General features: G+C 49.0%; 1 protein-coding gene across 1 annotated transcript in view; it reads left to right on the forward strand.

Annotated features, from left to right (window-relative positions):
* LOC142484915 (kielin/chordin-like protein) overlaps positions 1-25,026 on the forward strand; it is a 61,135-nt gene that overhangs the window by 32,665 nt on the left and 3,444 nt on the right. Inside the window, exons 5-11 of the mRNA XM_075584162.1 lie at positions 299-482; positions 4,899-4,975; positions 6,827-6,953; positions 7,254-7,321; positions 10,274-10,370; positions 11,964-12,043; positions 14,915-15,088. Coding sequence (XP_075440277.1) covers positions 299-482; positions 4,899-4,975; positions 6,827-6,953; positions 7,254-7,321; positions 10,274-10,370; positions 11,964-12,043; positions 14,915-15,088 — 807 coding nt within the window. The remainder of the gene's footprint in view (positions 1-298; positions 483-4,898; positions 4,976-6,826; positions 6,954-7,253; positions 7,322-10,273; positions 10,371-11,963; positions 12,044-14,914; positions 15,089-25,026) is intronic.

Genomic DNA, 25,026 nt, shown 5'->3' on the forward strand with positions numbered 1-25,026 from the left:
AGTTTCCTGTTGATATTTTGCTGGTTTCGTCCCCGTACTGGGGATCAGGCGTCACGTCTCCCACTCACTGTCTGTTAATCGGTTACAAACCGTTACAATGTATCACTGAACTTCAGAGGATAAGACGGCTTCACTGCTAAGTCCCTTTGTAGTCTGTATGGAAAGCAGCTCTGTGCCGGCTGCGGATGTGAGAGGGGGGTGGGGGGACGGGACCTGCCCCGCGGCCCCATTTATGCTTCTCCGTAGTGTGGGGGTGGGGTCTGCGTATCTGTAGTTGACGTGTCCCTGCCGCCCGCAGAACGCTGACCTCCTGACCCGGGTGAAAGCCCTGGAGAGCTGCGAGTGCCGGCGCCCTGCGTGTTCCTGGGAGGGCAGCGAGTACCGGGACAGCGACACCTGGAAGATGGACGCGTGTAACATCTGCGTGTGCGTGGCCGGCTCAGTGACGTGTTCCCTGCGCAAGGACAGGCCTCAGTGTCCGGGTGAGTGGCCCGTCTCTCTCACCCTCTGTGCCCCTTTCTCTGTGTCTAGGTCTCTGCTATTCCATGCGAATGGGGCTAAAACCTCCTCCAGCGCGGGGAAAGCGCTTCACAGCAAATTCATTACGGGTCTTCATGCTAGAAGACACCTTATACCCCAATCATATGGCCCAAAGTGACTTGCACACTGGGATTAAAACCTGATCATCCCATGTCAAAGTCTAGTATAGTTAGCACCGGGACACTCCTCCCTGTCTCTCACTGTGATCGTGTTGTTTAAGAATCCCTTTGTCTACGTATAGATTGGGCCCTTATTCCCTAAGCAGTGTTCTGCCATGAGACCCCGTCCCGCGCCGGACACCTTCTGAACCGCGCAATTCATTCAAACAGAGCAGAGGAAAATAGAAACAGGCTAATTTTTTTAATAAAAGCAGCAGAAAGGCGAGGAGATGAATCTGTGTAAGGAAACGGGTTACGTGACGCAGGCGCAGGCGCACCAAACGGTGCTAAGCGTCAGCTCGCCTGTGCTCCCGTTCTGAATAGCTCCGTTAGGTGGATCTGGGCAGAAGTTCTATAGAAAACATTTCTTTTGGTTGCCGTGTCTGTCTGACCCGGGAATCAAACGGTGTTATCCCTGAGCTGGCATGGGATACTCAGCACTATTCTATCCTGCTACACACGCTCTCCGTCCCATACACTGGAAGCAGTTGCTGTGGTAGGGGAGGTGAAAGGCAGTTCTGTCCCCCCGATTCTTCCTCCTAATATTATTATATGTTACATATATGTATGTATGTTATATTATAGTTATGTTATATTATAGTTATACTGTATATTTTATATTGTAGTTATATATGTTATATTATATCCATATGTTACATACAGTATATATGTTATATTATAGTTATACTGTATATTTTATATTGTAGTTATATATGTTATATTATATCCATATGTTACATACAGTATATATGTTATATTATAGTGATACGTTGTTATATATGTTCTAATATGTGTGTGTGTGTGTGTGTGTGTATGTTACATACACTGTATATATGTGTTTATATTATAGTGATATGGTGTATGTGTGTGTGTGTGTGTGTGTCTGTGTATATTTATATGTTACATACTGTACAGAGTACAGTATATATGTATTATATTATAGTGATATGGTGTGTGTGTATATACTGTATGTATATGTTACATACAGTGTATACATGTGTTACCCCATATCACTATAATATAACACATATATACACTGTATGTAACATATACATACAGTATACACACACACACACACACACACACCATATCACTATAATATAACACATATATACACTATGTACATATACATACAGTATATACACACACGCACATACACCATATCACTATAATATAACACATATATACTGTACTCTGTGCAGTATGTAACATATAAATATACACAAACACACACACACACACACACTCACCATATCACTATAATATATGTGTGTATGTGTGTATATGTATATGTTACATACACTGTACATTATATATGTGTTATATTATAGTGATATGGTGTATGTGTGTGTATATACTGTATGTATATATTACATACAGTGTATATATGTGTTATATTATAGTGATATGGTGTATATGTGTGTGTGTATGTATATGTTACATACAGTGTATATATGTGTTATATTATAGTGATATGGTGTATGTGTGTGTGTGTATACTGTATGTATATGTTACACTGTATATATGTGTTATATTATAGTGATATGGTGTACAGTATGTGTGTTTGTATATACTGTATGTATATGTTACATACAGTGTACAGTATATATATGTTATATTATAGTGATATGGTGTATGTGTGTGTGTATATATTGTATGTATATGTTACATACAGTGTATATATGTGTTATATTATAGTGATATGGTGTATGTGTGTGTGTATATACTGTATGTATATGTTACATACAGTGTATATATGTGTTATATTATGGTGTGTGTGTGTGTGTGTGTGTTACATTGTTACATACAGTGTATATATGTGTTATATTATAGTGATGTGTGTGTGTGTGTGTTACATTGTTACATACAGTGTATATATGTGTTATATTATAGTGATATGGTGTATGTGTGTGTGTATATACTGTATGTATATGTTACATACAGTGTACAGTATATATGTGTTATATTATAGTGATATGGTGTGTTTGTGTGTATGTGTTACATTGTTACATACAGTGCATATATGTGTTATATTATAGTGATATGGTGTGTGTGTGTGTGTGTGTATATACTGTATGTATATGTTAAATACTGTGTATGTATGTGTTATATATTATAGTGATATGGTGTGTGTATGTGTGTGTGTATATACTGTATGTATATGTTACATACAGTGTATGTATGTGTTATATTATAGTGATATGGTGTGTGTGTGTGTGTGTGTGTGTGTGTGTGTGTGTGTGTGTGTGTATATGTTACATACAGTGTATGTATGTGTTATATTATAGTGATATGGTGTGTGTGTGTGTGTGTGTGTGTGTGTGTGTGTATATGTTACATACAGTGTATGTATGTGTTATAATGATATGGTGTGTGTGTGTGTGTGTGTATATGTTACATACAGTGTATGTATGTGTTATATTATAGTGATATGGTGTGTGTGTGTGTGTGTGTGTATATGTTACATACAGTGTATATATGTGTTATATTATAGTGATATGGTGTGTGTGTGTATATACTGTATGTATATGTTACATACAGTGTATATATGTGTTATATTATAGTGATATGGTGTGTGTGTGTGTGTATATACTGTATGTATATGTTACATACAGTGTATGTATGTGTTATATTATAGTGATATGGTGTGTGTGTGTATATACTGTGTGTATATGTTACATACAGTGTATGTATGTGTTATATTATAGTGATATGGTGTGTGTGTGGGTATATACTGTGTGTATATGTTACATACAGTGTATGTATGTGTTATATTATAGTGATATGGTGTGTGTGTGTATATACTGTATGTATATGTTACATACAGTGTATGTATGTGTTATATTATAGTGATATGGTGTGTGTGTATATACCATGTGTATATGTTACATACAGTGTATGTATGTGTTATATTATAGTGATATGGTGTGTGTGTGTGGGTATATACTGTATGTATATGTTACATACAGTGTATGTATGTGTTATATTATAGTGATATAGTGTGTGTGTGTGTATATACTGTATGTATATGTTACATACAGTGTATGTATGTGTTATATTATAGTGATACGGTGTGTGTGTGTGTATATACTGTATGTATATGTTACATACAGTGTATGTATGTGTTATATTATAGTGATATGGTGTGTGTGTGTGTGTGTATATACTGTATGTATATGTTACATACAGTGTACAGTATATATGTGTTATATTATAGTGATATGGTGTATGTGTGTGGGTATATACTGTATGTATATGTTACATACAGTGTATGTATGTGTTATATTATAGTGATATGGTGTGTGTGTGTGTATGTGTGTGTGTGTGTGTGTATATGTTACATACAGTGTATATATGTGTTATATTATAGTGATATGGTGTACGTGTGTGTGTATATACTGTATGTATATGTTACATACAGTGTATATATGTGTTATATTATAGTGATATGGTGTACGTGTGTGTGTGTGTATATGTTACATACAGTGTATATATATGTGTTATATTATAGTGATATGGTGTGTGTGTGTGTATGCTGTATGTATATGTGACATACAGTGTATGTATGTGTTATATTATAGTGATATGGTGTGTGTGTGTGTGTATGTATATGTTACATACAGTGTATGTATGTGTTATATTATAGTGATATGGTGTGTGTGTGTGTGTGTGTATATGTTACATACCGTGTATGTATGTGTTATATTATAGTGATATGATGTGTGTGTGTGTATATACTGTATGTATATGTGACGTGTGTGTGTGTGTGTGTGTGTGTGTGTGTGTGTGTGTATGTTACATACAGTGTATATATGTGTTATATTATAGTGATATGGTGTGTGTGTGTGTGTTACATTGTTACATACAGTGTATGTATGTGTTATATTATAGTGATATGGTGTGTGTGTGTGTGTGTGTGTTACATTGTTACATACAGTGTATGTATGTGTTATATTATAGTGATATGGTGTGTGTGTGTGTGTGTGTATGTGTGTGTGTATACTGTATGTATATGTTACATACAGTGTATGTATGTGTTATATTATAGTGATATGGTGTGTGTGTGTGTGTATGTGTGTGTGTATACTGTATGTATATGTTACATACAGTGTATGTATGTGTTATATTATAGTGATTATGGTGTGTGGAGGTTAGTGAGGGGGAGTAATGCTGCCCTGACATGGTCTCTCTGCCCCGCAGGCTGCTCTCACGAGGGGAGAAGTTACAGTAATGGGGAGACTTTCTCTGGGGGCTCCTGTACCTCGTGTGTCTGCCAGGTAAGAGGATTGTATGACCCCCTCCTGAACCCCAAATTATCTTTTATCCCCAAAACCGGCTCAGGTCCTTTCCCCCAGGAAACATCCTCCCCCCCCACGCAGCCAGTGTCCTGTAACTGACCGGTCACCCCGAAACCAGACGGGGATGTCTCCCCCCCCCCCCACACAGCCAGTGTCCTGTAACTGACCGGTCATCCCGAAACCAGGCGGGGACGTCTCCCCCCCCCCACACAGCCAGTGTCCTGTAACTGACCGGTCATCCCGAAACCATGCGGGGACGTCTCCCCCCCCCCCACGCAGCCAGTGTCCTGTAACTGACCGGTCACCCCGAAACCAGGCGGGGACGTCTCCTCCCCCCCACCCAGCCAGTGTCCTGTAACTGACCGGTCACCCCGAAACCAGGCGGGGACGTCTCCCCCCCCCCCCCACGCAGCCAGTGTCCTGTAACTGACCGGTCACCCCGAAACCAGACGGGGATGTCTCCCCCCCCCCACACAGCCAGTGTCCTGTAACTGACCGGTCACCCCGAAATCAGACGGGGATGTCTCCCGCCCCCCCACACAGCCAGTGTCCTGTAACTGACCGGTCATCCCGAAACCAGGCGGGGACGTCTCCTCCCCCCCACCCAGCCAGTGTCCTGTAACTGACCGGTCACCCCGAAACCAGGCGGGGACGTCTCCCCCTCCCCCCCCCCCCCCCCACGCAGCCAGTGTCCTGTAACTGACCGGTCACCCCGAAACCAGACGGGGATGTCTCCCCCCCCCCCCCACACAGCCAGTGTCCTGTAACTGACCGGTCACCCCGAAACCAGACGGGGATGTCTCCCCCCCCCCCCCACACAGCCAGTGTCCTGTAACTGACCGGTCACCCCGAAACCAGGCGGGGACGTCTCCCCCTCCCCCCCCCCCCACGCAGCCAGTGTCCTGTAACTGACCGGTCACCCCGAAACCAGGCGGGGACATCTCCTCCCCCCCACCCAGCCAGTGTCCTGTAACTGACCGGTCACCCCGAAACCAGGCGGTGAAGTCTTTCCCCCCAAATAAAACACTATCGCCAATCCTTTAAAACCTGCCTTAGATGTCACCCCAAAAACCTTCCCTTGTTATATACCTTTACTCCCAGTCTGTCGCACCAAGGCCCCCAGTTACAAGGAGAAAAATAGCCCTAGAGGTGTCGGGCTCTGTATCCCTGTGCCACACAGTCCTAGAGGTAACAGGCTCTGTATCCCTGTGCCACACAGTCCTAGAGGTGTCAGGCTCTGTATCCCTGGGCCTTACAGTCCTAGAAGTAACAGGCTCTGTATCCCTGTGCCACACAGTCCTAGGAGTAACAGGCTCTGTATACCTGTGCCACACAGTCCTAGGAGTAACAGGCTCTGTATCCCTGTGCCACACAGTCCTAGAGGTAACAGGCTCTGTATCCCTGTGCCACACAGTCCTAGGAGTAACAGGCTCTGTATCCCTGTGCCACACAGTCCTAGAGGTAACAGGCTCTGTATCCCTGTGCCACACAGTCCTAGAGGTGACAGGCTCTGTATCCCTGTGCCACACAGTCCTAGGAGTAACAGGCTCTGTATCCCTGTGCCACACAGTCCTAGAGGTAACAGGCTCTGTATCCCTGTGCCACACAGTCCTAGAGGTGACAGGCTCTGTATCCCTGTGCCACACAGTCCTAGAGGTAACAGGCTCTGTATCCCTGGACCAGTCCTAGAGGTGACAGGCTCTGTATCCCTGTGCCACACAGTCCTAGAGGTAACAGGCTCTGTATCCCTGGGCCAGTCCTAGAGGTGACACACATCCCCTCTATGAAGGTGGGTGTCGCTGGTACAGTGATCCAGGTTTTCCCTTGCAGAATGGGGCGGTGAGCTGCACCCAGAAGGAGTGCCTGCCAGTGACCTGCACCCAGAAGGAGTGCCTGCCAGTGACCTGCCGTGACCCTGTGACACCCCGTAATGAGTGCTGCCCCCGCTGTGTAACAGGTGAGGTCACCACTAGGACGTATATGTCATTATATATTGATGCCACCGACAGGGGTGCCAAACCCCTTCTTCTGTAACCCCTGGGCTCCCGCGTGTATGCAAATCAGCACTTACACCCGTAACAAGGCGTCATCGAGGCTCTACGCGGGAGGCTCAGCGTGTCGCCCACTTAGAGGAGGAGCCAGGACCTCCCTGAACATACCACTGACAGCCAGCGGGAGTAAGAACGGGTTTGGAGAGGTAGCGCTGGGGTGGGGGTTTATGTCTGACCCCCTCACCCTGCCCTCGCCTCCCCCACAGGCTGCTCTGACGGTCACCGCGAGGGCGCCGCCTGGAGAAAGGATCCCTGCACCAGCTGCACCTGCCAGGTAAAACCCGGGACCATACAACACGCAGAGCGGGGAGCACGCGTGATGGGGCTGCATGTTCACATGCATGTAACGAACAAGACCACATAAATAGCACTATAGTTATCAAATAAATTACCAAGTTGCCACATGGCCCCTAATCGAATTATGGGGCCAATTAAAGTCTCCCGGGAAAACAGCCCCAGAATCTCACGGGAAAAGCAGTGTTTTTTTCATTTGAATGAATGCCTCTGTTTCATATAGGGCCATGTTCACTAAACAGTGTGTGACCACATTATGGCTTTTGCTTGTTATTAAAAAGTGTCTCTCATTTAAAGGCGTTAGTGCTGTATAATCCCACTTCTAACACCATGTAATGATCTTTGTGGGTTATAAAGCATGGAAACGAGAACCCCCCCCCCCCACTAACCCGGCCTCAGTGGCATAGCTAGACATGGACGGGCCCCCGGGCAAAAAAAAAATCAGGGCCCCATTAATATTAATACGGACTGCAATTTTTTTCTTCCTCCCCATCCTCTCTCTCATAATCTCTCCCCCTCTCCATCATAATAATCATCATCATCTCTCCTTCTCCTCATCTTGCCCCCTTCTCCCCATCTCTCCCCCTCCTCCTCCATCCTTATCATCTCTCCCCCACATCCTCCTCATCATCTCGCCCCCTCCTCCCCATCTCGCCCCCTCCCCAACACTCCCCCTTCCCATCTCTCCCCTCCCCATCACCTCCCTCATCCTCTCCCCCACCATCATCACCCCTCTCCCCCCCTTCACCATCATCTCTCTCACCCCGACCATCATCACCTCCCCCCCACCATCATCATCATCACCTCTCCCCCAACCATCATCACCTCTCTGTCTCCCCCCACCATCATCACCTCTCTCCCCCCCACCACCATCATCACCTCTCTCCCACTATGATCACCTCTCTCCCCCCTCCTCCCCCATGCCTACCTGTGGGTTGTCCAGTGTTAAACAGAGGAGCCGGCAGAGGAATCAGCAGCTGTAACACAGCAGAGCAGGACAGCAGGGGAGCAGCGCGCTCTAGTGGTCTGACCCGGAAGTCTTTCTTACTTCCGGTGTCTGCGGCCAGAGCGCGCTCCTCTCCTGCTCTGACTGTGTCACAGCTGCTGATTCCTCTGCCGGCTTCTGTTTAATGCCGGGGGACCACCACCAGGGGTGGGGGGAGAGCTGGGCCCCCAAGGGCGCGGGCTATAGCTACGTCCCTGCCCGGCCTGCTTCACGGCACCTAATCCCCTTATATTAATATATAGTGTATATGTAGCCACACAGTGCTGAGTATTGGGGCATTTAACGGCCTCGTCGTTTGAATCTGGCCCTATAGTGTATTCTATGATGGGATCCCCCCATCTCTGTGTGCAGGGGGGGAATTCGTGCGCTGTATGCCAGAGGTGTGTGTGACCCCGCCCCCTGCGATCATGCTGTCACCTCCGTGTGGCGTGCTGCCCACAGTGTACCAGCTGTGAATACCACGGACAGACTCCTGTACCACAAGCACATGTAGGGTGAGTGCAGGTGGTGTATGTACGTGTCATAGTGTGTCTTTTGTATACATGAGTGGGTGTTACTGTTTCTAATAAATATATATATATGTATATGTATATATAATATATATGTATATATATATGTGAGTGTCTAGGCCTATGTGATGTTATACATCGCTGGTAAGACACCCTATGACACGCCTGATAAATCCTGTGCTGTTTTTCTGGGAGACATTGATATATAATGTTTGTATATTGCCCTGCACTCAGGAGCCTGACGTCTGGTGGCGCCCACAAGTTCACATGTAAAAGAGACTTGTGAGATCTGTACTGTACAAACCCTGATCAGATAATATTCACATGTTGCCCCAATTAAACTTGACCAGAGTGCTTTAATCTGGACTTTGGTTTTGCACCTGGACCCTATAGTGTTGGAACCAGCGCTTTTGCTTCTATCAGTACCAATGTGGGTGTGCCTGGGCTTACTCACACAGAGACTTATTTAGTTGCATTGGTTCACATTTCTTGATTTTAGGAGGTCAGGATAGAGGGTGAGGGTAGTACATTTGGTCCTACAGATCGCTGGGAACGGGCCATAAGAAGGGGTCTATCCCCGAAACGTTGCCCCCCTCAATTGCCTTCATTCTGTTAAAACCCCTCCCTTCCTTCCCCAATCCCTTGTCCTCCTTTTCAGCATAATGTCCCCACCCACCAAGCACGTTTTACTAACTAATGTGCAGCTCCTGGATAAAGGCGCTTTATATAAATATACTTCCCAGGCTTGTTATCCTCCTGCTTAAGTTATTATAATGTGTAACTTTCTAACTATCTTCTCCCTCTGTCTCTCTCCAGATATCTATGTTTCCCTCTCTTTCTCAGTCTCTCTCTCTATCTATCCATCTCTCTCTCTGTGTATCGCTCTCCCCCTCTTTCCATATATCTATCTTCCCTCTCCCCCCTTCTCCCTCCCCCCCTTCTCCCTCCCCTCCTTCTCCCTCCCCTCCTTCTCCCTCTCCTCTCTCCCTCCCCCCCTTCTCCCTCTCCTCTCTCCCTCCCCTTTCTCCCCCACCTCTCTCCCTCTCCATTCTCCCCCACCTCTCTCCCTCTCCATTCTCCCCCACCTCTCTCCCTCTCCTTTCTCCCCACCTCTCTCCCTCCCCTTTCTCCCCCCTCTCTCCCTCCCCTTTCTCCCCCCCCCCTCTCTCCCTCCCCTTTCCCCCCCCCCTCTCTCCCTCCCCTTTCTCCCCCCCCTCTCTCCCTCCCCTTTCTCCCCCCCCTCTCTCCCTCCCCTTTCTCCCCCCCCTCTCTCCCTCCCCTTTCTCCCCCCCTCTCTCCCTCCCCTTTCCCCCCCCCTCTCTCCCTCCCCTTTCTCCCCCCCCCCTCTCTCCCTCCCCTTTCTCCCCCCCCCCTCTCTCCCTCCCCTATGACTGTGTTTATCTCTTCATATTGGCAGAATGGGACAGTCCAATGTGAGAGAGAGAGCTGCCCGGACCTGACTTGTGCTAAGAGACACACCCTAACCGGACAGTGTTGTGCCACCTGTCAGCAAGGTGAGACTTATAAACACCTATACACATCGCCTATACACACACACCTATGTAACCCCCTCTGCCCGGCTCCTAGGAACTCACTCAGGAGACCAGGCTGATTAGCTGCACCTATAACAAGCTTCTCCAGGGGAGGTTAACTCCCTGTAGGCTGGAAAGCACACTTGCTGCACCACTCCAGACCACACAGACACTATACTCAGTCACAAAGGCTGAAGGGACCTGTCACCCACAACTCTGCCCCTCCCACCGCAGGGTGACACAGGCTGGAGACACCTGTCACCCACAACTCTGCCCCTCCCACCGCAGGGTGACACAGGCTGGAGATACCTGTCACTCACCGACTCTGCCCCTCCCACCACAGGGTGACACAGGCTGGAGATACCTGTCACTCACCGACTCTGCCCCTCCCATCGCAGGGTAACACAGGTGGAGAGACCTGTCACTCACTGACTCTGCCCCTCCCACCGCAGGGTGACACAGGCTGGAGATACCTGTCACTCACCGACTCTGCCCCTCCCACCGCAGGGTGACAAAGGCTGAAGGGACCTGTCACCCACCGACTGTCCCTCCCACCGCAGGGTGACACAGGCTGGAGACACCTGTCACCCACAACTCTGCCCCTCCCACCGCAGGGTGACACAGGCTGGAGACACCTGTCACCCACCGACTCTGCCCCTCCCACTGCAGGGTGACACAGGGTGGAGAAACCTGTCACCCACCGACTCTGCCCCTCCCACCGCAGGGTGACACAGGGTGGAGAGACCTGTCACCCACCGACTCTGCCGCTCCCACCGCAGGGTGACACAGGGTGGAGAGACCTGTCACTCACTGACTCTGCCCCTCCCACTGCAGGGTAACACAGGTGGAGAGACCTGTCATTCACTGACTCTGCCCCTCCCACCGCAGGGTGACACAGGCTGGAGGGACCTGTCACTCACTGACTATGCCCCTCCCACCGCAGGGTGACACAGGCTGGAGGGACCTGTCACCCACCGACTCTGCCCCTCCCACCGCAGGGTGACACAGGCTGGAGATACCTGTCACTTACCGACTCTGCCCCTCCCATCGCAGGGTGACACAGGCTGGAGGGGACCTGTCACCCACAACTCTGCCCCTCCCACCGCAGGGTGACACAGGCTGGAGACACCTGTCACCCACCGACTCTGCCCCTCCCACTACAGGGTGACACAGGGTGGAGAGACCTGTCACCCACCGACTCTGCCCCTCCCACCGCAGGGTGACACAGGCTGGAGACACCTGTCACTCACTGACTATGCCCCTCCCACTGCAGGGTAACACAGGATGGAGAGACCTGTCACTCACTGACTCTGCCCCTCCCACCGCAGGGTGACACAGGGTGGAGAGACCTGTCACTCACTGACTATGCCCCTCCCACTGCAGGGTAACACAGGATGGAGAGACCTGTCACTCACTGACTCTGCCCCTCCCACCGCAGGGTGACACAGGCTGGCGATATCTGTCACCCACCGACTCTGCCCCTCCCACTGCAGGGTGACACAGTGACACTGACAGAGAGATCCACGTACCACGGCAGTGACCTCTCCCATACATTGTCCCTCTTGTCCCTTGCAGTGTGTGAGCTGGACGGACGTCCCTTGTCACAGGGGCAGAATGTCACCTCTGCAGACGGCTGTCGTCACTGCGCCTGTCAGGTGAATACTGGGGACAGCCGTAATTATTACAGAGTCATACTCAGTATAGCTTTATGCTGTGACCTGCTCACTTCCACGGGGAGACGGTCAGGGAACCGACTTTAAGTGTAAAATAAAGAAGGATTAGCAATGGCAACCTGCAGGTGTGATGCAAATGTATTGGGAGAGAAGAAAGCGAATGTATTGGGAGAGAAGAAAGCGAATGTATTGGGAGAGAAGAAAGCGAATGTATTGGGAGAGAAGAAAGCGAATGTATTGGGAGAGAAGAAAGCGAATGTATTGGGAGAGAAGGAAGCGAATGTATTGGGAGAGTAGAAAGCGAATGTATTGGGAGAGAAGAAAGCGAATGTTTTGGGAGAGAAGAAAGCGAATGTATTGGGAGAGAAGAATGCGAATGTATTGGGAGAGAAGAAAGCGAATGTATTGGGAGAGAAGGAAGCGAATGTATTGGGAGAGTAGAAAGCGAATGTATTGGGAGAGTAGAAAGCGAATGTATTGGGAGAGAAGAAAGCGAATGTATTGGGAGAGTAGAAAGCGAATGTATTGGGAGAGAAGAAAGCGAATGTATTGGGAGAGAAGAAAGCGAATGTATTGGGAGAGAAGAAAGCGAATGTATTGGGAGAGAAGAAAGCGAATGTATTGGGAGAGAAGAAAGCGAATGTATTGGGAGAGAAGAAAGCGAATGTTTTGGGAGAGAAGAAAGCGAATGTATTGGGAGAGAAGGAAGCGAATGTATTGGGAGAGTAGAAAGCGAATGTATTGGGAGAGTAGAAAGCGAATGTATTGGGAGAGAAGAAAGCGAATGTATTGGGAGAGTAGAAAGCGAATGTATTGGGAGAGAAGAAAGCGAATGTATTGGGAGAGAAGAAAGCGAATGTATTGGGAGAGAAGAAAGCGAATGTATTGGGAGAGAAGAAAGCGAATGTATTGGGAGAGAAGAAAGCGAATGTATTGGGAGAGAAGAAAGCGCGCACGTCCTGGGGCAATAACGGTTTTTACGTTAAATTAGAGACAAGCAGATACTGACAATTACACGCACAAACATCCAGTGATAGTAAGCAACAGTCCGCAGATTAATGCTGGAGGTGTGCAGAGCGGTTCCTATGCGGGGATACTGCGCCTGCTGCTACAGCGCGTCCGCCTTTCCAGTGCTGGGAGTCTTCTTCCGCCCCGCGTGACGCCTTCCCGATGCGTCACCACGTGACCCCCTGCTCCGTTAGGCGTCGCAGCAACTCGGCGATTCAGGGATGATGTCACCACAGCCCGGACCAACCAAGTGAATCCGCTCCCTGCCTTCTCCCCCACAGCGCACTCCTCTTACAGCGCAATCTAACTTTCTTTCACCATAAAAGTCACCCTACGCGTTTCGAGGTGTGGCCTCTTCGTCAGGGGTGTGACTTCCTATGGCGATGTGTGTCCTTATATACCCAATGTCCAAATAACACCTCATATGGCTTAGTGCCTCCCCCTGGTGGGGTAACACAGAATATAACAATTTGCAACGCTAAGCGTCCGTAGTAGCTTAAGGAATATATATGACATGGAAGAAAAGTAGATGAATAATACCTGCAAAACAGGACACGTAATAAAAATATCATTAAAAATATCAATGAAAAATAAAATACAAATATACCTATGTACTGTATAATCCATAATGAACTAGAGAAAAACAAACCCCAGTGAAGCACTCGTACACTGTGTTGAGGTGATTATATGAAACCCCTCTCGCTGCCACCCTCACCACTCTCCATGCCTCCCTCACCCCTCTCCCTGCCTCCCTCTCCCTGCCTCCCTCTCTCCCTGCCCCCCTCTCCCTGCCTCCCTCACCCCTCTCCCTGCCTCCCTCACCCCTCTCCCTGTCTCCCTCACCCTGCCTTCCTCACCCCTCTCCCTGCCTCCCTCACCGCTCTCCCTGTCCCCCTCACCCCTCTCTCTGCCTGCCTCACCGCTCTCCCTGCCTCCCTCACCCCTCACCCTGCCTCCCTCACCCTTCTCCCTGCCCCCCTCACCCTGCCCCCCTCACCCTTCTCCCTGCCTCCCTCACCCTTCTCCCTGCCCCCCTCACCCCTCTCCCTGCCTCCCTCACCCCTCTCCCTGCCTCCCTCACCCCTCTCCCTGCCTCCCTCTCCCCTCTCCCTGCCCCCCTCACCCCTCTCCCTGCCCCCCTCTCTCCCTGCCCCCTCTCCCTGCCTCCCTCACCCCTCTCCCTGCCTCCCTCACCCCTCTCCCTGCCCCCCTCACCCCTCTCCCTGCCCCCCTCACCCTGCCTCCCTCTCCCTGCCTCCCTCACCCCTCTCCCTGCCTCCCTCACCCCTCTCCCTGCCCCCCTCACCCCTCTCCCTGCCCCCCTCACCCTGCCTCCCTCTCTCCCTGCCCCCCTCACCCTGCCTAACTCACCCCTCTCCCTGCCCCCCCTCACCCCTCTCCCTGCCCCCCCTCACCCCTCTCCCTGCCTCCCTCACCCCTCTTCCTGCCCCCCTCGCCCCTCTCCCTGCCCCCCTCGCCCCTCTCCCTGCCTCCCTCACCCCCTCTCCCTCACCCCTCTCCCTGCCCACCTCGCCCCTCTCCCTGCCTCCCTCACCCCCTCTCCCTCACCCCTCTCCCTGCCCACCTCGCCCCTCTCCCTGCCTCCCTCACCCTCACCCCTCTCCCTGCCTCCCTCACCCCTCTCTCTGCCTCCCTCACCCCTCTCCCTGCCCCCCCTCACCCCTCTCCCTGCCCCCCTCACCCCTCTCCCTGCCCCCCTCACCCCTCCCCTTGCCCCCCTCACCCCTCTCCCTGCCCCCCTCACCCCTCTCCCTGCCCCCCTCACCCCTCCCCTTGCCCCCCTCACCCCTCTCCCTGCCTCCCTCCCTGCCCCCCTCACCTCAGGACGGTGAGTTGCGGTGCACCCCCGCCATGCATTGCCCAAACACCTGCACTCACGGTGTCCGCCGTGGCTCCTGCTGCCCTGATTGTTCAGCCTGTGACCTGCACGGGGACATCATCTCCAACGGGGTGACCTTCCAGGGCAACGGGGACCCTTGTGACAGCTGTGTGTGCAGGGTGAGTGTGAGCTAGCTGAGGAAACTGCATGCTGGGTGAACGTGTGGCAGGTGAGTGTGTGCTAGCTGAGTCTGCTGGGAGAGTGCGCATCGGGTGAGTGTGAGCGCATGTAGGGATAGTGTGCGTGTGAGCAAAGAAGGTGCTGTGTGTCCCTCTCCTCAGGATAGTAATGTGCTGTGTGTCTCTCTCCTCAGGATAGTAATGTGCTGTGTGTCTCTCTCCTCAGGATAGTAATGTGCTGTGTGTCTCTCTCCTCAGGATAGTAATGTGCTGTGTGTCCCTCTCCTCAGGATAGTAATGTGCTGTGTGTCTCTCTCCTCAGGATAGTAATGTGCTGTGTGTCTCTCTCCTCAGGATAGTAATGTGCTGTGTGTCTCTCTCCTCAGGATAGTAATGTGCTGTGTGTCTCTCTCCTCAGGATAGTAATGTGCTGTGTGTCTGTGTCTCCTCAGGATAGTAATGTGCTGTGTGTCTCTCTCCTCAGGATAGTAATGTGCTGTGTGTCTCTCTCCTCAGGATAGTAATGTGCCGTGTGTCTGTGTCTCCTCAGGATAGTAATGTGCTGTGTGTCTCTCTCCTCAGGATAGTAATGTGCTGTGTGTCTGTGTCTCCTCAGGATAGTAATGTGCTGTGTGTGTCCCTCTCCTCAGGATAGTAATGTGCTGTGTGTCTCTCTCCTCAGGATAGTAATGTTCTGTGTGTCTGTGTCTCTCCTCAGGATAGTAATGTGCTGTGTGTCTGTGTCTCCTCAGGATAGTAATGTGCTGTGTGTCTGTCTCTCCTCAGTATAGTAATGTGCTGTGTGTCTGTGTCTCCTCAGGATAGTAATGTGCTGTGTGTCTGTCTCTCCTCAGGATAGTAATGTGCTGTGTGTCCCTCTCCTCAGGATAGTAATGTGCTGTGTGTCTCTCCTCAGGATAGTAATGTGCTGTGTGTCTGTGTCTCCTCAGGATAGTAATGTGCTGTGTGTCTCTCTCCTCAGGATAGTAATGTGCTGTGTGTCTGTGTCTCCTCAGGATAGTAATGTGCTGTGTGTCTGTGTCTCTCTCCTCAGGATAGTAATGTGCTGTATGTCTCTCTCCTCAGGATAGTAATGTGCTGTGTGTCTCTCTCCTCAGGATAGTAATGTGCTGTGTGTCTCTCTCCTCAGGATAGTAATGTGCTGTGTGTCTCTCTCCTCAGGATAGTAATGTGCTGTGTGTGTCTCTCTCCTCAGGATAGTAATGTGCTGTGTGTCTGTGTCTCTCTCCTCAGGATAGTAATGTGCTGTGTGTCTCTCTCCTCAGGATAGTAATGTGCTGTGTGTCTGTGTCTCCTCAGGATAGTAATGTGCTGTGTGTCTGTGTCTCCTCAGGATAGTAATGTGCTGTGTGTCCCTCTCCTCAGGATAGTAATGTGCTGTGTGTCTGTGTCTCTCTCCTCAAGATAGTAATGTGCTGTGTGTCTGTGTCTCTCTCCTCAGGATAGTAATGTGCTGTGTGTCTCTCTCCTCAGGATAGTAATGTGCTGTGTGTCTCTCTCCTCAGGATAGTAATGTGCTGTGTGTCTCTCTCCTCAGGATAGTAATGTGCTGTGTGTCTCTCTCCTCGGGATAGTAATGTGCTGTGTGTCTGTGTCTCCTCAGGATAGTAATGTGCTGTGTGTCCCTCTCCTCAGGATAGTAATGTGCTGTGTGTCCCTCTCCTCAGGATAGTAATGTGCTGTGTGTCCCTCTCCTCAGGATAGTAATGTGCTGTGTGTGTCTGTGTCTCTCCTCAGGATAGTAATGTGCTGTGTGTCTCTCTCCTCAGGATAGTAATGTGCTGTGTGTCCCTCTCCTCAGGATAGTAATGTGCTGTGTGTCTCTCTCCTCAGGATAGTAATGTGCTGTGTGTCCCTCTCCTCAGGATAGTAATGTGCTGTGTGTCTGTGTCTCCTCAGGATAGTAATGTGCTGTGTGTCTGTGTCTCCTCAGGATAGTAATGTGCTGTGTGTGTCTGTGTCTCCTCAGGATAGTAATGTGCGGTGTGTCTGTCTCTCCTCAGGATAGTAATGTGCTGTGTGTCTGTGTCTCCTCAGGATAGTAATGTGCTTTGTGTCTTTGTCTCTCCTCAGGATAGTAATGTGCTGTGTGTCTGTGTCTCCTCAGGATAGTAATGTGCTGTGTGTCCCTCTCCTCAGGATAGTAATGTGCTGTGTGTCTGTGTCTCCTCAGGATAGTAATGTGCTGTGTGTCCCTCTCCTCAGGATAGTAATGTGCTGTGTGTCTGTGTCTCCTCAGGATAGTAATGTGCTGTGTGTCCCTCTCCTCAGGATAGTAATGTGCTGTGTGTCTGTGTCTCCTCAGGATAGTAATGTGCTGTGTGTCTGTGTCTCCTCAGGATAGTAATGTGCTGTGTGTGTCTGTGTCTCTCCTCAGGATAGTAATGTGCTGTGTGTCTGTGTCTCCTCAGGATAGTAATGTGCTGTGTGTCCCTCTCCTCAGGATAGTAATGTGCTGTGTGTCTCTCTCCTCAGGATAGTAATGTGCTGTGTGTCCCTCTCCTCAGGAGAGTAATGTGCTGTGTGTCCCTCTCCTCAGGATAGTAATGTGCTGTGTGTCCCTCTCCTCAGGATAGTAATGTGCTGTGTGTCTGTGTCTCCTCGGGATAGTAATGTGCTGTGTGTCCCTCTCCTCAGGATAGTAATGTGCTGTGTGTCTGTGTCTCCTCAGGATAGTAATGTGCTGTGTGTCTGTGTCTCCTCAGGATAGTAATGTGCTGTGTGTCTGTGTCTCCTCAGGATAGTAATGTGCTGTGTGTCTGTGTCTCCTCAGGATAGTAATGTGCTGTGTGTCTGTGTCTCCTCAGGATAGTAATGTGCTGTGTGTCTGTGTCTCTCCTCAGGATAGTAATGTGCTGTGTGTCTGTGTCTCCTCAGGATAGTAATGTGCTGTGTGTCTGTGTCTCCTCAGGATAGTAATGTGCTGTGTGTCTGTGTCTCCTCAGGATAGTAATGTGCTGTGTGTCCCTCTCCTCAGGATAGTAATGTGCTGTGTGTCTCTCTCCTCAGGATAGTAATGTGCTGTGTGTCCCTCTCCTCAGGATAGTAATGTGCTGTGTGTCTCTCTCCTCAGGATAGTAATGTGCTGTGTGTCCCTCTCCTCAGGATAGTAATGTGCTGTGTGTCTGTGTCTCCTCAGGATAGTAATGTGCTGTGTGTCTGTGTCTCCTCAGGATAGTAATGTGCTGTGTGTGTCTGTGTCTCCTCAGGATAGTAATGTGCTGTGTGTCTGTCTCTCCTCAGGATAGTAATGTGCTGTGTGTCTGTGTCTCCTCAGGATAGTAATGTGCTTTGTGTCTTTGTCTCTCCTCAGGATAGTAATGTGCTGTGTGTCTGTGTCTCCTCAGGATAGTAATGTGCTGTGTGTCCCTCTCCTCAGGATAGTAATGTGCTGTGTGTCTGTGTCTCCTCAGGATAGTAATGTGCTGTGTGTCCCTCTCCTCAGGATAGTAATGTGCTGTGTGTCTGTGTCTCCTCAGGATAGTAATGTGCTGTGTGTCCCTCTCCTCAGGATAGTAATGTGCTGTGTGTCTGTGTCTCCTCAGGATAGTAATGTGCTGTGTGTCTGTGTCTCCTCAGGATAGTAATGTGCTGTGTGTGTCTGTGTCTCTCCTCAGGATAGTAATGTGCTGTGTGTCTGTGTCTCCTCAGGATAGTAATGTGCTGTGTGTCCCTCTCCTCAGGATAGTAATGTGCTGTGTGTCTCTCTCCTCAGGATAGTAATGTGCTGTGTGTCCCTCTCCTCAGGAGAGTAATGTGCTGTGTGTCCCTCTCCTCAGGATAGTAATGTGCTGTGTGTCCCTCTCCTCAGGATAGTAATGTGCTGTGTGTCTGTGTCTCCTCGGGATAGTAATGTGCTGTGTGTCCCTCTCCTCAGGATAGTAATGTGCTGTGTGTCTGTGTCTCCTCAGGATAGTAATGTGCTGTGTGTCTGTGTCTCCTCAGGATAGTAATGTGCTGTGTGTCTGTGTCTCCTCAGGATAGTAATGTGCTGTGTGTCTGTGTCTCCTCAGGATAGTAATGTGCTGTGTGTCTGTGTCTCCTCAGGATAGTAATGTGCTGTGTGTCTGTGTCTCTCCTCAGGATAGTAATGTGCTGTGTGTCTGTGTCTCCTCAGGATAGTAATGTGCTGTGTGTCTGTGTCTCCTCAGGATAGTAATGTGCTGTGTGTCTGTGTCTCCTCAGGATAGTAATGTGCTGTGTGTCCCTCTCCTCAGGATAGTAATGTGCTGTGTGTCTCTCTCCTCAGGATAGTAATGTGCTGTGTGTCCCTTTCCTCAGGATAGTAATGTGCTGTGTGTCCCTCTCCTCAGGATAGTAATGTGCTGTGTGTCTGTGTCTCCTCAGGATAGTAATGTGCTGTGTGTCCCTCTCCTCAGGATAGTAATGTGCTGTGTGTCTGTGTCTCCTCAGGATAGTAATGTGCTGTGTGTCTGTGTCTCCTCAGGATAGTAATGTGCTGTGTGTCTGTGTCTCCTCAGGATAGTAATGTGCTGTGTGTCTGTGTCTCCTCAGGATAGTAATGTGCTGTGTGTCTGTGTCTCCTCAGGATAGTAATGTGCTGTGTGTCTGTGTCTCTCCTCAGGATAGTAATGTGCTGTGTGTCTGTGTCTCCTCAGGATAGTAATGTGCTGTGTGTCTGTGTCTCCTCAGGATAGTAATGTGCTGTGTGTCTGTGTCTCCTCAGGATAGTAATGTGCTGTGTGTCTGTGTCTCTCCTCAGGATAGTAATGTGCTGTGTGTCTCTCCTCAGGATAGTAATGTGCTGTGTGTCCCTCTCCTCAGGATAGTAATGTGCTGTGTGTCTGTGTCTCTCCTCAGGATAGTAATGTGCTGTGTGTCCCTCTCCTCAGGATAGTAATGTGCTGTGTGTCTGTGTCTCCTCAGGATAGTAATGTGCTGTGTGTCTCTCTCCTCTGGATAGTAATGTGCTGTGTGTCTGTGTCTCTCCTCAGGATAGTAATGTGCTGTGTGTCTCTCTCCTCAGGATAGTAATGTGCTGTGTGTCCCTCTCCTCAGGATAGTAATGTGCTGTGTATCTGTGTCTCCTCAGGATAGTAATGTGCTGTGTGTCTGTGTCTCCTCAGGATAGTAATGTGCTGTGTGTCCCTCTCCTCGGGATAGTAATGTGCTGTGTGTCTCTCTCCTCAGGATAGTAATGTGCTGTGTGTCCCTCTCCTCAGGATAGTAATGTGCTGTGTGTCCCTCTCCTCAGGATAGTAATGTGCTGTGTGTCCCTCTCCTCAGGATAGTAATGTGCTGTGTGTCTCTCTCCTCAGGATAGTAATGTGCTGTGTGTCTGTGTCTCTCCTCAGGATAGTAATGTGCTGTGTGTCTGTGTCTCTCTCCTCAGGATAGTAATGTGCTGTGTGTCTGTGTCTCTCTCCTCAGGATAGTAATGTGCTGTGTGTCTGTGTCTCTCCTCAGGATAGTAATGTGCTGTGTGTCCCTCTCCTCAGGAGAGTAATGTGCTGTGTGTCCCTCTCCTCAGGATAGTAATGTGCTGTGTGTGTCTCTCCTCAGGATAGTAATGTGCTGTGTGTCTCTCTCCTCAGGATAGTAATGTGCTGTGTGTCCCTCTCCTCAGGATAGTAATGTGCTGTGTGTCTCTCTCCTCAGGATAGTAATGTGCTGTGTGTCTGTGTCTCCTCAGGATAGTAATGTGCTGTGTATCCATCTCCTCAGGATAGTAATGTGCTGTGTGTCTGTGTCTCCTCATGATAGTAATGTGCTGTGTGTCTGTGTCTCTCCTCAGGATAGTAATGTGCTGTGTGTCCCTCTCCTCAGGATAGTAATGTGCTGTGTGTCTGTGTCTCCTCAGGATAGTAATGTGCTGTGTGTCTGTGTCTCTCCTCAGGATAGTAATGTGCTGTGTGTCCCTCTCCTCAGGATAGTAATGTGCTGTGTGTCTGTGTCTCCTCAGGATAGTAATGTGCTGTGTGTCTGTGTCTCCTCAGGATAGTAATGTGCTGTGTGTCTGTGTCTCCTCAGGATAGTAATATGCTGTGTGTCTGTGTCTCCTCAGGATAGTAATATGCTGTGTGTCTGTGTCTCCTCAGGATAGTAATGTGCTGTGTGTCTGTGTCTCTCCTCAGGATAGTAATGTGCTGTGTGTCCCTCTCCTCAGGATAGTAATGTGCTGTGTGTCTGTGTCTCCTCAGGATAGTAATGTGCTGTGTGTCTGTTCTCCTCAGGATAGTAATGTGCTGTATGTCTGTGTCTCCTCATGATAGTAATGTGCTGTGTGTCCCTCTCCTCAGGATAGTAATGTGCTGTGTGTCCCTCTCCTCAGGATAGTAATGTGCTGTGTGTCTGTGTCCCTCCTCAGGATAGTAATGTGCTGTGTGTGTCTCTCCTCAGGATAGTAATGTGCTGTGTGTCTGTGTCTCCTCAGGATAGTAATGTGCTGTGTGTCTGTGTCTCCTCAGGATAGTAATGTGCTGTGTGTCTGTGTCTCCTCAGGATAGTAATGTGCTGTGTGTCTGTCTCTCCTAAGGATAGTAATGTGCTGTGTGTGTCTGTGTCTCCTCAGGATAGTAATGTGCTGTGTATCCCTCTCCTCAGGATAGTAATGTGCTGTGTGTCTGTGTCTCCTCATGATAGTAATGTGCTGTGTATCCCTCTCCTCAGGATAGTAATGTGCTGTGTGTCTGTGTCTCCTCATGATAGTAATGTGCTGTGTATCCCTCTCCTCAGGATAGTAATGTGCTGTGTGTCTGTGTCTCCTCAGGATAGTAATGTGCTGTGTGTCCCTCTCCTCAGGATAGTAATGTGCTGTGTGTCTGTGTCTCCTCAGGATAGTAATGTGCTGTGTGTCTGTGTCTCCTCAGGATAGTAATGTGCTGTGTGTTTGTGTCTCCTCAGGATAGTAATGTGCTGTGTGTCTGTCTCTCCTCAGGATAATAATGTGTTGTGTGTCTGTCTCTCCTCAGGATAGTAATGTGCTGTGTGTCTGTGTCTCCTCAGGATAGTAATGTGCTGTGTGTCTGTGTCTCTCCTCAGGATAGTAATGTGCTGTGTGTCCCTCTCCTCAGGATAGTAATGTGCTGTGTGTCTGTCTCTCCTCAGGATAGTAATGTGTTGTGTGTCTGTCTCTCCTCAGGATAGTAATGTGCTGTGTGTCTGTGTCTCCTCAGGATAGTAATGTGTTGTGTGTCTGTCTCTCCTCAGGATAGTAATGTGCTGTGTGTCTGTGTCTCCTCAGGATAGTAATGTGCTGTGTGTCTGTCTCTCCTCAGGATAGTAATGTGCTGTGTGTCTGTCTCTCCTCAGGATAGTAATGTGTTGTGTGTCTGTCTCTCCTCAGGATAGTAATGTGCTGTGTGTCTGTGTCTCCTCAGGATAGTAATGTGCTGTGTGTCTGTCTCTCCTCAGGATAGTAATGTGCTGTGTGTCCCTCTCCTCAGGATAGTAATGTGCTGTGTGTCTGTCTCTCCTCAGGATAGTAATGTGTTGTGTGTCTGTCTCTCCTCAGGATAGTAATGTGCTGTGTGTGTCTGTGTCTACTCAGGATAGTAATGTGCTGTGTGTCTGTGTCTCCTCAGGATAGTAATGTGCTGTGTGTGTCTGTGTCTCCTCGGTATAATAATGTGCTGTGTGTCTGTGTCTCCTCAGGATAGTAATGTGCTGTGTGTCCCTCTCCTCAGGATAGTAATGTGCTGTGTGTCTGTTCTCCTCAGGATAGTAATGTGCTGTGTGTCTCTCTCCTCAGGATAGTAATGTGCTGTGTGTCTGTCTCTCCTCAGGATAGTAATGTGCTGTGTGTCTGTGTCTCCTCAGGATAGTAATGTGCTGTGTGTCTGTGTCTCCTCAGGATAGTAATGTGCTCTGTGTTTCCTCAGGATAGTAATGTGCTCTGTGTTTCCTCAGGATAGTAATGTGCTGTGTGTTCCTCTCCTCAGGATAGTAATGTGCTGTGTGTCTGTGTCTCTCCTCAGGATAGTAATGTGCTGTGTGTCCCTCTCCTCAGGATAGTAATGTGCTGTGTGTCTGTGTCTCCTCAGGATAGTAATGTGCTGTGTGTCTGTGTCTCCTCAGGATAGTAATGTGCTGTGTGTCTGTGTCTCCTCAGGATAGTAATGTGCTGTGTGTCTGTGTCTCCTCAGGATAGTAATGTGCTGTGTGTCTGTGTCTCTCCTCAGGATAGTAATGTGCTGTGTGTGTCTCTCCTCAGGATAGTAATGTGCTGTGTGTCTGTGTCTCAGGATAGTAATGTGCTGTATGTCTCTCTCCTCAGGATAGTAATGTGCTGTGTGTCTGTGTCTCCTCAGGATAGTAATGTGCTGTGTGTCTGTGTCCCTCTCAGGATAGTAATGTGCTGTGTGTGTGTGTCTCCTCAGGATAGTAATGTGCTGTGTGTCTGTGTCTCCTCAGGATAGTAATGTGCTGTCTGTGTCTCTCCTCAGGATAGTAATGTGCTGTGTGTCTGTGTCTCCTCAGGATAGTAATGTGCTGTGTGTCTGTGTCTCTCCTCAGGATAGTAATGTGCTGTGTGTCTGTGTCTCTCCTCAGGATAGTAATGTGCTGTGTGTCCCTCTCCTCAGGATAGTAATGTGCTGTGTGTCCCTCTCCTCAGGATAGTAATGTGCTGTGTGTCTGTGTCTCCTCAGGATAGTAATGTGCTGTGTGTCTGTGTCTCCTCAGGATAGTAATGTGCTGTGTGTCTGTCTCTCCTAAGGATAGTAATGTGCTGTGTGTGTCTGTGTCTCCTCAGGATAGTAATGTGCTGTGTATCCCTCTCCTCAGGATAGTAATGTGCTGTGTGTCTGTGTCTCCTCATGATAGTAATGTGCTGTGTATCCCTCTCCTCAGGATAGTAATGTGCTGTGTGTCTGTGTCTCCTCATGATAGTAATGTGCTGTGTATCCCTCTCCTCAGGATAGTAATGTGCTGTGTGTCTGTGTCTCCTCAGGATAGTAATGTGCTGTGTGTCCCTCTCCTCAGGATAGTAATGTGCTGTGTGTCTGTGTCTCCTCAGGATAGTAATGTGCTGTGTGTCTGTGTCTCCTCAGGATAGTAATGTGCTGTGTGTTTGTGTCTCCTCAGGATAGTAATGTGCTGTGTGTCTGTCTCTCCTCAGGATAATAATGTGTTGTGTGTCTGTCTCTCCTCAGGATAGTAATGTGCTGTGTGTCTGTGTCTCCTCAGGATAGTAATGTGCTGTGTGTCTGTGTCTCTCCTCAGGATAGTAATGTGCTGTGTGTCCCTCTCCTCAGGATAGTAATGTGCTGTGTGTCTGTCTCTCCTCAGGATAGTAATGTGTTGTGTGTCTGTCTCTCCTCAGGATAGTAATGTGCTGTGTGTCTGTGTCTCCTCAGGATAGTAATGTGTTGTGTGTCTGTCTCTCCTCAGGATAGTAATGTGCTGTGTGTCTGTGTCTCCTCAGGATAGTAATGTGCTGTGTGTCTGTCTCTCCTCAGGATAGTAATGTGCTGTGTGTCTGTCTCTCCTCAGGATAGTAATGTGTTGTGTGTCTGTCTCTCCTCAGGATAGTAATGTGCTGTGTGTCTGTGTCTCCTCAGGATAGTAATGTGCTGTGTGTCTGTCTCTCCTCAGGATAGTAATGTGCTGTGTGTCCCTCTCCTCAGGATAGTAATGTGCTGTGTGTCTGTCTCTCCTCAGGATAGTAATGTGTTGTGTGTCTGTCTCTCCTCAGGATAGTAATGTGCTGTGTGTGTCTGTGTCTCCTCAGGATAGTAATGTGCTGTGTGTCTGTGTCTCCTCAGGATAGTAATGTGCTGTGTGTGTCTGTGTCTCCTCGGTATAATAATGTGCTGTGTGTCTGTGTCTCCTCAGGATAGTAATGTGCTGTGTGTCCCTCTCCTCAGGATAGTAATGTGCTGTGTGTCTGTTCTCCTCAGGATAGTAATGTGCTGTGTGTCTCTCTCCTCAGGATAGTAATGTGCTGTGTGTCTGTC

This window comes from Ascaphus truei, unplaced genomic scaffold (assembly GCF_040206685.1).
Source record: "Ascaphus truei isolate aAscTru1 unplaced genomic scaffold, aAscTru1.hap1 HAP1_SCAFFOLD_465, whole genome shotgun sequence".
Taxonomy (NCBI): domain Eukaryota; kingdom Metazoa; phylum Chordata; class Amphibia; order Anura; family Ascaphidae; genus Ascaphus; species Ascaphus truei.